Source organism: Leptopilina heterotoma, unplaced genomic scaffold, assembly GCF_015476425.1.
Source record: "Leptopilina heterotoma isolate Lh14 unplaced genomic scaffold, ASM1547642v1 Lhet_73, whole genome shotgun sequence".
NCBI classification, from domain to species: domain Eukaryota; kingdom Metazoa; phylum Arthropoda; class Insecta; order Hymenoptera; family Figitidae; genus Leptopilina; species Leptopilina heterotoma.
The window spans coordinates 1871145-1887797 of NW_025111169.1; the positions used below are offsets into that span (position 1 = coordinate 1871145).

At 19.9% G+C, this 16653-nt stretch overlaps 1 protein-coding gene across 2 annotated transcripts in view; it reads right to left on the reverse strand.

Annotated features, from left to right (window-relative positions):
• Positions 1 to 16593, reverse strand: part of LOC122510762 (endoplasmic reticulum aminopeptidase 2-like) — a 55832-nt gene extending 39239 nt beyond the window's left edge. For both annotated transcript variants that reach the window (XM_043625641.1, XM_043625639.1), the window contains exon 1: positions 16161 to 16593. In XM_043625641.1, coding sequence (XP_043481576.1) covers positions 16161 to 16290 — 130 coding nt within the window. In that variant the 5' untranslated portion in view covers positions 16291 to 16593. The remainder of the gene's footprint in view (positions 1 to 16160) is intronic.
• Positions 16594 to 16653: the final 60 nt, after the last annotated feature.

The following is a 16653-nucleotide window of genomic DNA, read 5'->3' on the forward strand; positions in this document are numbered from 1 at the left end:
ATTTATAAAAAATTGAATTTCAGAGAAGAATTTTATTATTTATAAAGATAATTGATATTTTTATGAAATTTAAAAAAAAATATTTAAATAACATAATTATATTTCTGCAAAGAATTTTATTCCTTTTGAAAATAATTGAATTTCTCTAATATTGTTACTGTAATACTTCTAAAAAATTATTTTAATCATTTCAATTTAATTATTATTTTCCAGAATTTTTAAGTAAAATTCTTCTTTAAATTAATTATTTTTTATAATTTTTGAAAATGTTCTTTGATAATTTTTATAAATACCGAGATAAATACGTTTAATTACAATTCAATTTTACAAAATTTCAATTATTCGAAAAATAATTGAATTCTTTTAGAAAATTTTATTAAAATAGTAGATATTGTAAATCATTGAAATTGAGGGAAATTTTTGAAAATAAATTGAAATTTTGACAAGAATTTTATTAAAATTTTATTTTAGAAAATAATTGAATTTCGGAGAAGAATTTGATTATTTTTAAACATAATTGAAATTTTGATTTTTTTTTAGTGGTTTTTAACTAAAATTCTTTTATAAATCCATTATTTTTAATAATTATTTAAATAATATTAAAAAAAATTAACTAATTTCAGAAGAATTTGAATTATATTATTTACATAATTATTAATAATTCATATTTTCCCTTTATGTGGCGAAATTTCCACCGAAAATTTGCAACATAAATAGCTGCTAATTACCATTTTGGAGATAATAATTTATAATAATAATTGCGCCATAAATTTATTGTTTTCATATATTGATGATTAGAATTAAGCCATGAATTGTTAGTGATTTTGAATGCAAGTAATTGGAGCAATGTTGATTGTATATTATAGCGCCATCGTTTGATATGAAAATTTAGCGTGGAGTGAGAATTGATTTTTATTTTCTCAGTGGGGAAGTGTGAAAAGTCGGTAGCGTCAAATTCTACCTCCAACTCTGTTGGAGCTCCGTTGATACAATTCAATTGATCAATAACTAACTCAAGTGTAATTATAATTGTAGAGGTATTTAATTGGATTAACGGGTTAGTGACTACAAATAAACTTGGCTATTCAGTTCGTCTCAATTACATCGTATATACACATGCACAATAATATACATACCCACACACTATAAAATGCATTTTTTTTCCAAAAAGTAGATATTTCCTTTTTAATTACCATACACATTTGTAATTTATAGTGTAGTTAATAATATTGTTTACTTTAACTATTACAAAATTTTTAATTATGCATAATACTATTTATAAGTTATAAAATTAGTTTCAATATTGCTTCTGGATTATTTGATATAATTTCTCTTTCCATTATAATATTTTTAAAATTAAAAATATTAAATATTAATATTTTAAATATTATAATATTAAAATATTAAAATATTAAAATATTAAAATATTAAAAAAAAATAGTTCACCCAAAATAATTCTAAAATCCAACTGTGTAAACAATTCAATTTTACAAAATTCCAAACAATATTTATAAAGAAATTCGTTTTGATTTTTTCCATCATCTTCCAAAAATCGAAAAAAATTTCTTTATAAATGTTTCTATTTTTAATTTTAATTCATAAAATTCAATTATTTTTGGGAATTTTTAAATAATATTCTTTTTTTTGAATTAATAATTGTTAATAACAACTATTTTCTAGAATTTTTAAACAAAATTCTATCTTAAGTCAAATATTTTTAATAATTCTTGAACAAGTTCTTTAAGAATTTATTTATTTTAAAAACAAAAAAAAAGTTCACCTAAAATAATTCTAAAATACAACAATTAAGTTTTACGAAATTCCAACCAATTTAAAAACATGAATATAAAATTTTTCAAAAAGCTGAATTTTAAAGAATTTTAAATTTTCTTTATAGGTCTAATTCGAATTTTCTAAAATTTCCATTAGAAACTTTAAGCAAATTCATTTATTTTTTATAAAGTTATAAACGAAATTTAGTAACTTCAATAATTTTTGGGAATTTTTAACTAAAATTAATTCTGAAATCCAACTGTATAAACAATTTAATTTTACAAAATTCCAAACAATTTCTAAACAAATTCAAATAAAAATTTTTCAAAAAACTTTATTTTTTCAGTAAATTTAAATTTTATTTAGGTACAATTTATTTTTCCCAAAAAAATCAATTTTAACTATTTTGAAATTCAATTATTTATAAAAATTGTAAACGCAATTCATAATATTCAATTATTTTTGGCAATTTTTAAACTAAAATTCTTCTCTGAATTAATAATTGATAATAACAATATTGTTAATAATTATTATTTTCAAGAATTTTTAACCAAAATTCTTCTCTAAATCAATTATTTTTAATCAGTTTTGAGAAAGTTCTTTGAGAATTCAATTATTTAAACAAAAAAATATTTCACCTAAAATAATTCTAAAATACAACTGAATAAACAATTTAATTTTACAAAATTGAAAACAATTTCGAAACAAATTCAAATAAAAATTTTTCAAAAAACTTTTTTTTTCAGTAAATTTAAATTTTATTTAGGTACAATTTATTTTTCCCAAAAAAATCAATTTAAAATCTTTAAAGGCAATTCATAAAATTCAATTAATTTTTTGGATTTTTGAACTAAAATTCTTCTCTAAATATTGATTCAGAGAAGAATTTTATTTTTGGCATTTATCAAAAAATTTGAAAATAATTGAATTCATTTCAAGAATTTTATCAATATTTTTTTCAATAATTCAATTCCATCGAGAAAATGTAATTAAAATTAAATTGAAAGTAATTTAATTTTTGGCAAGATTTTTATTAAAATTCTTTAAAATAATTGAATTGTTTTCAAGAATTTATTTCAATTTTTTTTGAAAATAATAAAGTTTCTTTTGATAATTTTTACTGAAAATATTGAAAATAAAAAAATAAATTCACAAATTTTATGAAGATTTTCTTTTAAGTTTTTAAAACAAACGTGTTTATTATTATTATTGTAATCAATAATTTTCCTATTAAATTATATTAAAATTATTCATAGAAAATTAAATTTTTTTAAACAATTTTATTCGAGTTTTTGTAAATAATTACATTTTTTTAAAGACTTCATTAAATTTCGTAAAAATAATAGAATTTTTTTGAATTTCAATTGAAAATCTTGCAAATAATTAAAATTTACAAAGAATTTTATTATTTACAAAAATAATTGAATTCTTGCCAAGAATTTGACAATTTATGAAAATAATTGAATTCCTTTGAAGAATTTTATCATTTATAAAAATATTTTAATCTTGCGAAGAATTTTATTATTTATAAAAATAATTGAATTCTTGCCAAGAGTTTTACAGTTTATGAAAATAATTGAATTGTTTCAAAGAATTTTATCTCAATTTTTGAAAATAATTGAATTTCAATAATATTTTTAAAAATAATTGAATTCTTTCGAGACATTTTATTAAACTTGTATTTAAAATAATAATTAAATTTCTTTCAAGAGATTTATTATTTATGAAATATTTTAATCTTGCGAAGAATTTTATTATTTACAAAAATAATTGAATTCTTGACAAGAATTTTACAATTTATGAAAATAATTGAATCGCTTCGAAGAAATATAAAAATAATTGAATTTTTATTAAAACTCTTGAAAATAATTGAATTTAAATAATATTTTTAAAAATAATTGAATTCTTTCGAGACATTTTATTAAAATTGTATTTAAAATAATAATTGAATTCCTTTTAAGAATTTTATTATTTACAAAAATAATTGAATTCTTGAAAATCATGTTTTTTTTAAAAAAAATTCATAAAAAAAATGTCAAAAATAATTGAATTTATATTAAAACTCTTGAAAATAATTGAATTTAAATAATATTTTTAAAAATAATTGAATTCTTTCGAGACATTTTATTAAAATTGTATTTAAAATAATAATTGAATTCTTTAAAATAATGTTTTTTTTTTAAAAATTCATAAAAAATGTCAAAAATAATTGAATTTATATTAAAACTCTTGAAAATAATTGAATTTAAATAATATTTTTAAAAATAATTGAATTCTTTCGAGACATTTTATTAAAATTGTATTTAAAATAATAATTGAATTCCTTTGAAGAATTTTATTATTTACAAAAATAATTGAATTCTTGAAAATAATGTTTTTTTAAAAAAAATTCATAAAAAATGTCAAAAATAATTGAATTTATATTAAAACTCTTGAAAATAATTGAATTTAAATAATATTTTTAAAAATAATTGAATTCTTGAAAATAATGTTGTTTTTAAAAAAAATTCATAAAAAATGTCAAAAATAATTGAATTTATATTAAAACTCTTGAAAAATAATAATTGAATTGCTCTAAAAAATATTATTATTATATTATTTTTGAGAGAAAAAGATAATTAAGAATTATGCGTATCTCAAAATAAGACTTCCCTCTTGCAAAAAAAAAAGAAGAAAAAAATAACACCGTCTCTTTACAGTGTATATATATAGAAAAAACAAACAGTGAACTAGAAACACATATATTAAGGGGGTAAAAAAATGTCTTTCTTCATATTCATATGTCAAATAGACCCAGAAAAGGGCTTGATGAGCAATTTACCGACTTTAAAAGCTTTGTCTTTTGCAACAGAGCTTTTGTTTTCAAGTATACTCGAGAAGTGTAAAGAACGTTGCTTCTTTGACTCGCTTTGTCTCGTTATTGCGCATGAGGGCTTTTTGAAGGGAGTGTCGGTTAAATGGTACGGAGAGTACATTCAGATGTATACCAGTTGCATTGGGAGTGAGAGAGAGAGAGAGAGAGAGAGAGAAAGGGGAAAAATAAATTGTTAAATTTGCATTTTTAAATTTCGTCAATACAAAACCCTCGTATACATAATTTATACGACGACAATGAGAAAATTACTCTTTTTATTTCTATATCTATATCTCAATTGGAAATTTTCTCATTTCACAAAAAAGAAAAAGTGAAAAAACTTAAACTTACACTCACAGTTTTTCTAAGAATATATCAAATTGAGACAAACAAAAAAATATCAAAATTGTTGCGATGCAACAATATACTTTTTTTGTCTGATACTTTTTTTGTCTCAATTTCATATCCTAACACTGAGAAAATTTTTTTTCTTTTTAATCCAAAAATAAGAAGCTAACCCAAAAAATATGTTTGAATTAAATTAATTTTTAAATAAATTTTTATTTGAAAATTCAAAGAGAATTCAATTATTTAAATATAAAATAAATAATTTATTGAATAATTGAATATTTTTTCAAATTGAATTCCCATGAAGGATTTTAATAGGCAAATTTTTAAATAATTGAATTCTTTCGACGAATTTTAATACAATTTATAAGAATAATTACATTTTTCGTGGAATGCGATGAAAATTGAATTAAAAATAATTGAAATTCTATACGAAGAGTTTTATTATTTATAAAAATAATTCAATTATTAAGAAGAAATTTATAAAAAAATTTGAAATTATAATTGAATTCCTGTGAAATTTTTACTATTTATATGAAAATAATTAAATGTTTGCGGAGAATTCTATTAAAAGTTTTTTGAAAATAATTGAATTATTTTGAAAAATTTTATTACCTACAATTTTTAAAAATAAATTAATACTTTCTAGAATACTTGAATTTAAAATGTATTGAAAATAATTATTAAATTCAAATAAACAAATTATGACAAATTTTTCTTTAAATAATTGAATTCTTTTGAAAAGTTTTAATAAAATTTTGTAAAAATAATTGCATTTTTCACTGATTTGAGAAAACTTTTTGAAAATAATTAAATTTTTGAGAGGAATTGTATTTCTATTGAAAAACAATTGAATTTCTGCAATCATTTGTAAATTCTTCAAAATTCAATTTTTTCGACGAATTTTAATATAATTTTTAAGAATAATTACAATTTTCGAGGAATTCAATTAAAATTGGAGTAAAAATAATTGGAATTCTACGTTGAGTTGTATTATTTATAAAAATAATTGAATCCCTGTAAAAACTTTTATTATTTATGAAAATAATTGAAATATTGCGAAGAAATTTATTTTTAAAAAATGTTTATAAAATAATTGAATTCCTAAAAAGAATTTTTTTTTAATTTTTCGAAAATAATTGAATCCATGTAAAAAAATTTAATAGTTATGAAAATAATTAAATTATTACGAAGAAATCAATGTAAAAAAATTTAAATAATTGTTCTTTATAAAAAAAAATGTATGTCAGTTTTTTTTTAAATAATTGAATCCCTGTAAAAAACTTTTATTATTTATGAAAATACTTGAAATATTGCGAAGAAACTAATAAAAAAAAAATGGTAAGTAATTGATTTTCTGTGAAATTTTTATTATTTATGAAAATAATTAAATGCTTGCGTAGAATTTTATTGAAATTGTTTTTAAATAATTGAATTCTTTTGGGTAATTTTATTAAAATATTAGATATTGTAAATCATTGAAATTAAGGAAAATTTTTGAAAATAAATAGAAATTTTGACAAGAATTTTACTAAAATTTTATTTTAAAAAATAATTGAATTTTGCAGAAGAATTTTATTATTTTTAATGATAATTGAAATTTTGACGAGAATTTAAAAAAAATGTTTTACTAAATTGAATTTCTATAAGAAGAATTTTATTACTTTTGAAAATAATTGAATCTCTTTAAATATTTGTAGTTTTCCAAATTAATTAAATTTCTACCAAGAATATTATTATCTTTTTTTTTTGTTGAAAATATTGAATTATTTTCAATAATTCTTGCAAAGAATTTTATTTAAATTTTTAAAAGTAATTGAATCCCAGTAAAAATTTTTCTAATTTACGAAAATAATTAAATGTTTGCGGAGAATTTTATTAAAAGCTTTTTTTAAATAATTGCATTTTTTTGGAAAATTTTATTTAAATAGTATCTGGAATAGATATCTGGAAAGATATATATATATATCTATTCTAAAAACTCTGTAAGATAAGAAATTTTTAAAAATAAAATTCACCTTCCACTCTGCTTGCATAAAAAAGTAGAAGAGTAAAATTACATTGTCTGCAATTTAATTATCCTTGATATTAAGGTCAATTAAGCTCCTCTTCACGTAAAAATAACATCTTGAGTCCTAATTTAAAAAATCTGTCTTCAATTCTTTAAATACAGTATATGGAGGAGAAAGTAATTTTCAAGAATAAATTTCTTTTTCAAATTAAGCCCTGCACTTTTATCAAAGTTAATTGCAATTCAATTAAAAAATATTCATTTCAAACTGCAACTAAAAACATTTTTTTATAACATGGAAAAGAATGTTTATCTGAAACAACAAATTTGACTAAATTAGGGAAACTTTTATGTGGTTCAATTATAATACTTTCGCTATTTTAGAGAAATTTATCGTTGGTCTAGGTGAAGGTTTTTTTTCCGTAAATAATAAAATTTTCTGATAAAAAAAACCGTTTTTTCTTTCCTACAAATAAAAAAATCTTTGCAATAGCAATAATATTGCGCTCTCTAAATTTAAATCAGTGAAAATTTTTACTAATTTGAATCAGTGACCGACTTTTTGCTTTTGAATTAGTAAATTTTACTAATAATTAATAAATTAGTAGAAATTACTATTTATAAGTAAATTTTACTAATAAATTAGTAGAAATTACTATTTATTAGTACACGGAGAAAAAATATAAAGTAACTTTTACTACTTTTATAGTAAAAAATTTCCGGTAAAGCATTGTTGGTAATTTTTACTACTTTTGGAGTAAATTTTGCTACGTTCGAAGTAAATTTTACTAATTTTTACAAATATGTACTTCGAACGTAGCAAAATTTACTCTAAAAGTAGTAAAAATTACCAGAAATTTTTTACTATAAAAGTGGTAAAAGTTACTTTATATTTTTCTCCGTCTAGAAATTACTATTTATTAGTAAACTTTACTAATTTAATAGCAAAAAATCAGTCACTAATTCAAATTAGTAAACATTTTTAGTTTGACTAATTTAAATTTAGAGAGCAATGGATAACAAGCAATAAAAAAAAGTTTTGAAAACTTTTCTAATTTTTCCATTTTCCACAAATATTTACATAAAAATAAATAAATAAATAAAAAGATTATACATTAAACTGGCTAAAGTTGAGCGCTTTCTTTTCTTATGCTAAATACACACATGCATTCCGAGCCTTTTGTAAAAAGTAAAAATGTTTCCCTAAAGAGAGAGAAGATTCAAAATGATATGCTGCCATCTGCATCCTCAAAGGTTAAAGCAGGAGCAGAGGTAATATTCTCTGCTAGGAAGAATGAATCGCGAATCGATCGGCGTCCATTGGGGTATCTATCCAGCTTCCCCTAGTCATTCTCTCTCTCTCTCTCTCTCTCGCTCTCTCATTCTCGTTTTCTCTCCCAGCGCTTTTCCATCCCACCAGTGATCACATTAGACTTGCCTAACCCATGGAATACCATCAGGTTTGTATCTCCGCTTGGATAATCTCCTACTAATGTCGTTATAACCACGAATTTCAGCTATCATAAGCAATATAACGAGGATGCATTTTTTTCTTTATCAAAATGTTCAGCAAAAAAAAAAAAAAATAAAAAAAAAAAATAGCTAAACCTTACAAACTGACTTTTCGTTATTAAGATTACTTTATAATTTTATATTGGGCCAATCTGATACTTGTTGATTGTGAGGGAAAAATACGTTACTGCGAATAATGCACAATTAATATTATTACTATTTTTATCATTATTAATTACTAGCAACAATATTCGCGTAATAAGAGCGCGACTAACTTCTTGCTGACTTTTTTAAAATAAAATTAACAATTTTAAAAATATAATAGAATTTAAAAACTTTCTAATTTAAATTTTTGTTGAAAGCACTACACTGTAAAAAAAGGGAGTTAAATTTTAACTCCCCAGGGGATTCTATAAAAGTCGCACCCATTGTGGAGTTAATGCCAGGGGAGTTAAATAAAGAGAGTTAAAATTTAACATCCAAATGCTAACTCTCCAAGGAAAAAATAACTCGCGCGGGTGTTGAATGAAGGGAGTTAGAAATTAACTCTCTTTTGGAGTTGATTTTTAACTCGAAAAATTTCACTCCCAACTCCCGAGTCCGTTAACTCCCTAAATTTTTTACAGTGTAAAAAAAATTCAATTTTGAAGAAATTACAAATAATTTCAGAAATTCAATTATTTAAAAAAAAAAATAAAATTCAACTATGTTCAAAATTTGAAAAAATTTCTCGTAAAAATCCCAATTATCTTTATAAATAACAAAATTCTTCTCCAAAGTTCAATTATTTTCATAAATGTCCAAAAAAATTCTTGTCCTAATTTCAATTATTTTCAAAAAAAATGTTCAATGATATTAATATTAATATTAATTTCAATGATATTCAATATCTAAGATTTTAATAAAATTTCCCAAAACGAATTCAATTATTTAAAAAAAATTTTTAATAAAATTGTAGGCAAACATTTATAATTATTTTCATAAATAATAAAAATTTCACAGGAATTCAATTATTTTCATAAATAATACATTTTTTTTAAGGAATTCAATTATTATTTTCATAAAAAATAATCAAAAATTCTAGAAAATAATAATTGAATTAAAATGATGAAAATAATTTTAATAAAGTTACAATAACAATATTCTTATAATATAAAATAATGATTTTATCTCTCGGTCATTTTTAATTATTATAAAACGTGAAGATATCGATTGCTCCGAGTCGAACACTCGGAGTAATCGATTTCTTCATGTTTTATAAAAAATACTTTTATAAGTTGTTTAATTTAAAAAAGGTTTGAATTTGAGATTTATGAATGCCTTAATTCCTGTGGAAAAATCCTATTCCAAAAAATAAGATTAAAAATAGGAATTGTGCAAATATTTTTCTTCTTTTTCTGAAACAAAATAATAATTTTATTAAAAAAACATTGTGATTCATTAACAGAAATAATGCGAAATAAATCAATTTTCTATTTCTTAATCACAGTTGTTTAACAAATTTCTAATTTTCCTGAAAAGTAAAGAACAAAAATCAGCATAATTTCAATTTGACAAAACATAATATTTAACAAAATTTTAGTCTTTTAATGAAAAATTTTAATAAATTTATAAATTTAATTTAATTTAATTTAATTTAATTTAATTTAATTTAATTTAATTTAATTTAATTAATTTAATTTAATTTAATTATTAATTTAATTTAATTTAATTTAATTTAATTTAATTTAATTTAATTTAATTTAATTTAATTTAATTTAATTTAATTTAATTTAATTTAATTTAATTTAATTTAATTTAATTTAATTTAATTTAATTTAATTTAATTTAATTTAATTTAATTTAATTTAATTTAATTTAATTTAATTTAATTTAAGGGCATTTGAAACTTGATGACGTCACACATGCTTTGCACAAACTGAAACGTCATCAAGGTTCAAATGCCCTTAATGAATTCAATGAATTTGATAATTTAATTTAATAAAACTTTAAAGAATTTTATTAGAAGTTTTGAAGAAGGATTTTTTGTTTATAAAGATATATTGAGATTTTGTCGAGATTTTTTTGTAAATTTTGAATATAATTGAATTTTGTGATAAGATTTTCATTACTTTTGAAAATAATTGAACTCTTGTGATAAATATTGTTTATTTATGAAAATAACTGAATCCTCCGAATAATTTTATTATTTATGAAAATGATTAAATTTCTGAAAAGAATTTTAAAATTTATGAAAATAATTAAATTACTGCGAAGAATTTAATGCCAAATTTTAAAACATTTGATTTTTTTTATATTTACACAAATTCTATTTTAAATAATTAAATTCGTGTGAAATATTTTATGTTTTTTGGAAAGTAATTGAATGTTCATGTAGAATATTATCAAAATTTTTGTTTAATAATTGAATTCTTTTGGGGAATTTTATTAAAATAGTAAAATATTGCAAAAATCATTGAATTAAGAAAAATTTTTGAAAATAATTGAAATTTTGCCATGAAATTTATTAAAATTTTTGAAAGTAATTAAATTTTTTTACTTTCAAAAATAATTGAATTCTTGTGATGAATACTATTATTTATTGAAAATAATTGAATTTTGCAATGAATTTTATTAAAATTCCTGAAAATAATTGAATTTTATCAAAGAATTTTGCTATTAATTTATAAAGATAATTGAAATGTTGAAGACAATTTTTTTTTTTAGATTTTTTGAAAATAATTGAATTTTTGCGAAGAATTCTATTATTTTTGAAAATAATTGAATTTTTGCGAAGAATTCTATTATTTTTGAAAATAATTGAATTTTTTTGATCAATATTGTTATTTACGAAAATAATTGAATTTTGCAAAGAATTTCATTAACATTCCTAAAAATAATTAAATTTCTAGAAAAAATTTTGTTATTAATCAAGATAATTGAATTCAGTTTTTTTAGTGTTTTTATAACTTAAATTGTTCTATAAATCCATTATTTCCAATAACTAATTAAATATATATTGACAAATTTAACTAATTTTAGAAGATTTTGAATTATTAAAATTTTTCAAAAATCTAAGTTTTAAATCTGTAATAACATCTAATAAAGATTTTATTCGACATAAAATAAACATATTTTTGAGACAAATAGAATTTCATTTAAACGAAATAAAATTTATTTGAAACAAATAAAAAGTCTAGTTGGTTCTGAGTCAAATATATCTTTTCTCTGAGTGTAGCGAATTTATGACCTTAAAGTTCTGAATGTTCAATTGAAGGAAATTTATTTTTATCCTTTAAATGAAATTTTTTTTACAATAACTTTTTGTCACGTTAAAAAAAAATTAAGTATAAAATTTCTAAATGTAAAATAAGTTTTTAATTTTTATTGTAGGTATCACTCAGAGAAAAATATTATTTAAACCAAATATATTTTATTTGTGTTAAATAAACGTATATTTGTCTCAGAACCAACTAGACTTTTTATTTGTTTCAAATAAATTTTATTTATGTAGTTTAATTAAAATTTTATTTATTCAATTAAAAATTTTATTTATCTCGAATAAAATTTTTATTTAAAACAAATAAAAAGTCAAATTGTTTCTGAGACAAATATACGTTTATTTAACTCAAATAAAGTATATTTTTGTTTAAATAAAATTTTTCTCCGGGTGTATGTTTTGAAAATATTTTAAACAAAAAAATATTTTATTTATTTCAATGTTCAAAATTTGTATCTTTGAAAAATTTTATTTTAAACTAAATGAAATTTATTTGAATTAAATAAAAGTATATTTGCCTCAGAGCCTAATAAATTATTCATTTGTTTTGAATAAAAATTTTATTCAACACAAATTAAATTTTTATTTGCATCAAATGAAATTTTATTTAAATCAAATAAAATTTTGTTTGAATCACATAAAATGTCTAGCTGCGGCTCTGAGTCAAATATATATATTTTTTCTGAATGTAGCATTTTTTAGTTTTTCTTTACTTATCGAAAAATAAATTTGTTTACACAATTATAATAATTAATCAGTAAAATATAATGAATCACAAGGGAAAATTTGGTCAAACAATTGCAACATGATTGAATGATTTACAACGCGAATAATTTATTTACGAGCATAATTATTATAATTTCTTGTTTTCGATGCACGTAAAAGATTGCTATATATAATGATAGTTAATCTCTGAAGGGAGTCAAAATGGTAATATGAATGGATTTCATTTATATTCAATGCAAGTAGATCAAGTAATGTACGGTCGGACAACTCCTCTATAAACAGCATATCTATTGTGTCGCAGTTCTTTTTCAAAAATATTTCTCCAGTTTCTTTTAGATATTAATTAAATTTTAAATATTTTAGACAATAATCTCTCTTCTTTCAAGGAGAAAAAAAATCTTTATATAATATAATTCAAATGCAAAGAAAACCTAAAAAAAAAAGGTTTTACTCTATACATTTTAAATTAATAAAAATGTTCACTAATTTCACCCAAAGTAAAATTTTATTTAAACCAAATATATAATTTATTTGAGTTAAATAAAAATATACTTGTCTCAGAGTCAACTAGGTCATTTATTTGTTTCAAATAAAAATTTTATTCGACATAAATAAAACATATATTTGAGCCAAATAAAATTTTATTTAAATTTTAAACTAAATAAAATTTATTTGAAACAACTAAAAAGTCTAGTTGGCTTTGAGTCAAATATATCTTTTTTCTGAGTGTTCAATTAGTGACTGAATTTTTGCTTTTGCTTTAGTAAATTTTACTTAAAAAAAAAAATTAGTAAAAATTACTACTGTCAATTATCAAATAAATATTGATTTGGGTAAAATAATTTTTACTTGAATCAATTAAATTCTATTTGAATCAATAATTATTTCAGTATTTGATTCAAATATACCATTTAATTTATTTAATTTAAAAATTATTTGATTCAAGACAAATGTCTGTTATCAAATAAATGTTTTCTTGAATCAAATAATTTTTAAATTAAATCGGTTAGTTTTGAAATAAATAAATTTTTTTTTCAGTGTAAAATTTACTAATTCAAAAAAGCAAAAAATCAGTTACTAATTCAAATTTAGAGAGATAGGAAAACAAATATCAAATTTTGTAAAAATATTTTACAATTTGGGGAGAAAACGCGACAAAACAAAAATTTTGATTTTATCTCTTTTAGTTCAAGAAGAACATTTAAAATTTCATATACATAGAATTTAGATACAAAAAAATCAGAAAAAAATTTGAGATATTAATTACATTTTAGATATTAATCTATTTTAAAGTTCAAAAAGAAAAAAAATATTTATAAATAGAATTTAGATACCAGAAGAAAACCGACTAATTATGCATTCTGATTAAGTTGTGAGATTCAAAAACTAGTTTGAAATTTTGTTGATTGTGAGATTACAGTTATGGTATTAATTAAAACAAGTTTCCTCAAAGTTTATTTTTTCCTTACGTCCTTTGTTTCCTTAATTCCTTTACTATATTTCTACATCTCAAAAATTCGTCTTAAATCTTCTTAACAAAAAAGAGAAAACAAATAATAAGAAAAAAAGAAGAATAAACTCAGCAAAACCATTCTCAGGTTAAAATGCTAAAAATATTTCTGAATTCAGTTCGTAAATAATGAGAGGTGAAAAACAATTTATTTTGGGAAATGTGTTGAAAAATTACTGAACTCTTGAACTTTTGACCTCACTTAGATATATTCTCTTATTTTAATTTTATTTATTTTGTTCGATCGTTCATTTTAAATACCAAAATTTGCAATAAAAAAATTAAATTAAATAAGAAAATGGAAATTTTTAAAATTGATTTTTAAATATTTTTTATTCTCTAAAACAGACAGTTTTTTTAATTTTTCAGATAAAAGTTTTTCCTCGGGAATTTAACAAATTCCAAAAAATTTTAATTACAATTTCTTAAAAATCAAATTTTTTTTAGAATTTTCGAATAAAATTTTTCATATTTCTTTAATTTTTGTTTAATAAATATTTAAATACTTATTGTTATTTACTTTTCCCAGCAGGAATTAAATATTTTCTATAATTTCAATGTAAAATCATTAGAAATTTAATTATTGCTAAAAATTAGAACTGTGGCAATTCTTTAAATCCTTGAAATATTTTCTAGAAAATTTGAACTGAAATTCTTTTTCAAATCAATTCTAATTAGAATTCAACGATAATTGAATTATTAAAATACCAAAATTTTTGTAAAATTTTATTATTTTCCAAAATTTTTACTTACAATTCTCCAAAAAATACAATATTGATGTTTAAAAATAATTTTTTAAAGTGAGGAAATAAAATTCTTTGAAATAGAAAATTTATTTTACTGGACTCTGAGAAAATTTCCTATTTTTTCAATTTTTGAAAATTATTTTCGGGAATTCAACTATTTGCAAAAAAAACTCTAATTACGATTTTTTAAAAACCTCATTTTCTCAGAATTTTGAAATAAAATTTTTCAAATTTAATTAATTTTTGTTCTATATTTAAATACAAGCAGGAATTAAAATTTAAAAATACTTTCTTTGTAAAACCTTTTGAAATTTAATTATTTCTAAAAACTAGAGCTGCAATTCTTTCAATTTTTGAAATATTTTCTGAAATTTTAACTAAAATTCTTTTTTAAATCAATTCTTATTAAAAAATTGTACGAGAATTAAATTATTTAAAATACAAAAAAAATTTTTTTTAAATTAAATATTTTCCAAATTTTTACGTACAATTCTTCAAAAAATTCCATTTCAAATAATTTTTTAAAATAAGAAAATAAAATTCTTTGAAATAGAAAATTTATTTTAATGAACTGTGAGAAAATTTACTATTTTTTCCATTTTTTAAAATTATTTTCGAGAAAAATCAACTATTTGCAAAAAAATTTTAATTTTTTTTTTTTTCAATTTTTCAGAATTTCTAAATAAATTTTTTCAAAGTTCTTTAATTTTTGTTTAATAAATATTTGAATATTTATTGTTATTTACTTGTCCACTAAGAATTAAAATTTCAAAATACTTTCAATGTAAAACCTTTTTGAAATTTAATTATTTGCAAAAATTAGAGTTTCAATTCTTGAAATATTTGACCAAAATTTAAACAAAAATTATTTTTCAAATTTTCAAAAAATTTTAATAATTTTTTACATTTTTTCAAAGTTTTTAAATTTTTGTTTAATAAATGTTTACATACTTATAGTCATTTATTTGTATTGGCGCATTTTTCTAACGATTTGAAAACAAAATCTTTGGAAAAAAATATTAAAAATTTTTTTAGTTTCACTGAAAGAAATTTTTTTTTTACTTTCATCGTCGACCACAAAGAAATCAATAAATAATAAACAGGTACAAAACAATAAGAAAAGTTAAATTGCATTTTTGTAAAAAAAAAATTATTTTCAATTTTAAAACAAAAATAATAAAAAAAATTACTTTATTTTACTTGTTTGATTTTTTTGCCGCGTATGTGTGAGTGGTATTTTTTTTATTTAAAAGCGAATTTCACACCACTGCCAGGAAAATTGTATAGAAAAATTTATTTCTATGCTTTTATCCTGACCGCAGAGACGCGCAAAGAGAGAGAAAATGCCAAACGGGATAAAGAACTCTAAAGAAACAAGGAGAAGGAATCCTGAGGAATAATTCAATAGCTTTGACACTCACCGGAATTTGCGGGCACTTCAGTATTGGCAGTTCCGTTTTGTCCAGGGCTTCTGGAGCTGGATGTTCTCCCAAGAGGCTCCATTCGAATAGCTTCACTACTCGTGGTTCTTGTTGAAGTTGGAGCAGGCATGTTGCGAATTGAAAATAACTTCCTTTAAATATTTCCTCTTTCTCAAAAAAATCTCCACAAACCGCACACAAAGATTGCAAATATTGATTCTCTTCTTTTTTCTTCTTTACACACAATAATAATAATAATAATAATAATAATAATAATAATCGAACAGCAAAAAAGCTAATATTAATTTGGCACGCGATTAAATCACTTTCGTATTTTCTTTCTTCTTTCTTTCTTTTTTCTTTTTTTCTTTCTTCTTGTTTTCAATCACTTTTTTTATTTTCTTGATTCCTTTCTTCTTTCTTACAATTTCTTTCGTATTTTCTTGATTCTTTTCTTCTATTTTCTTTTGTCTTTCTTTTTGTATTTTTTGTA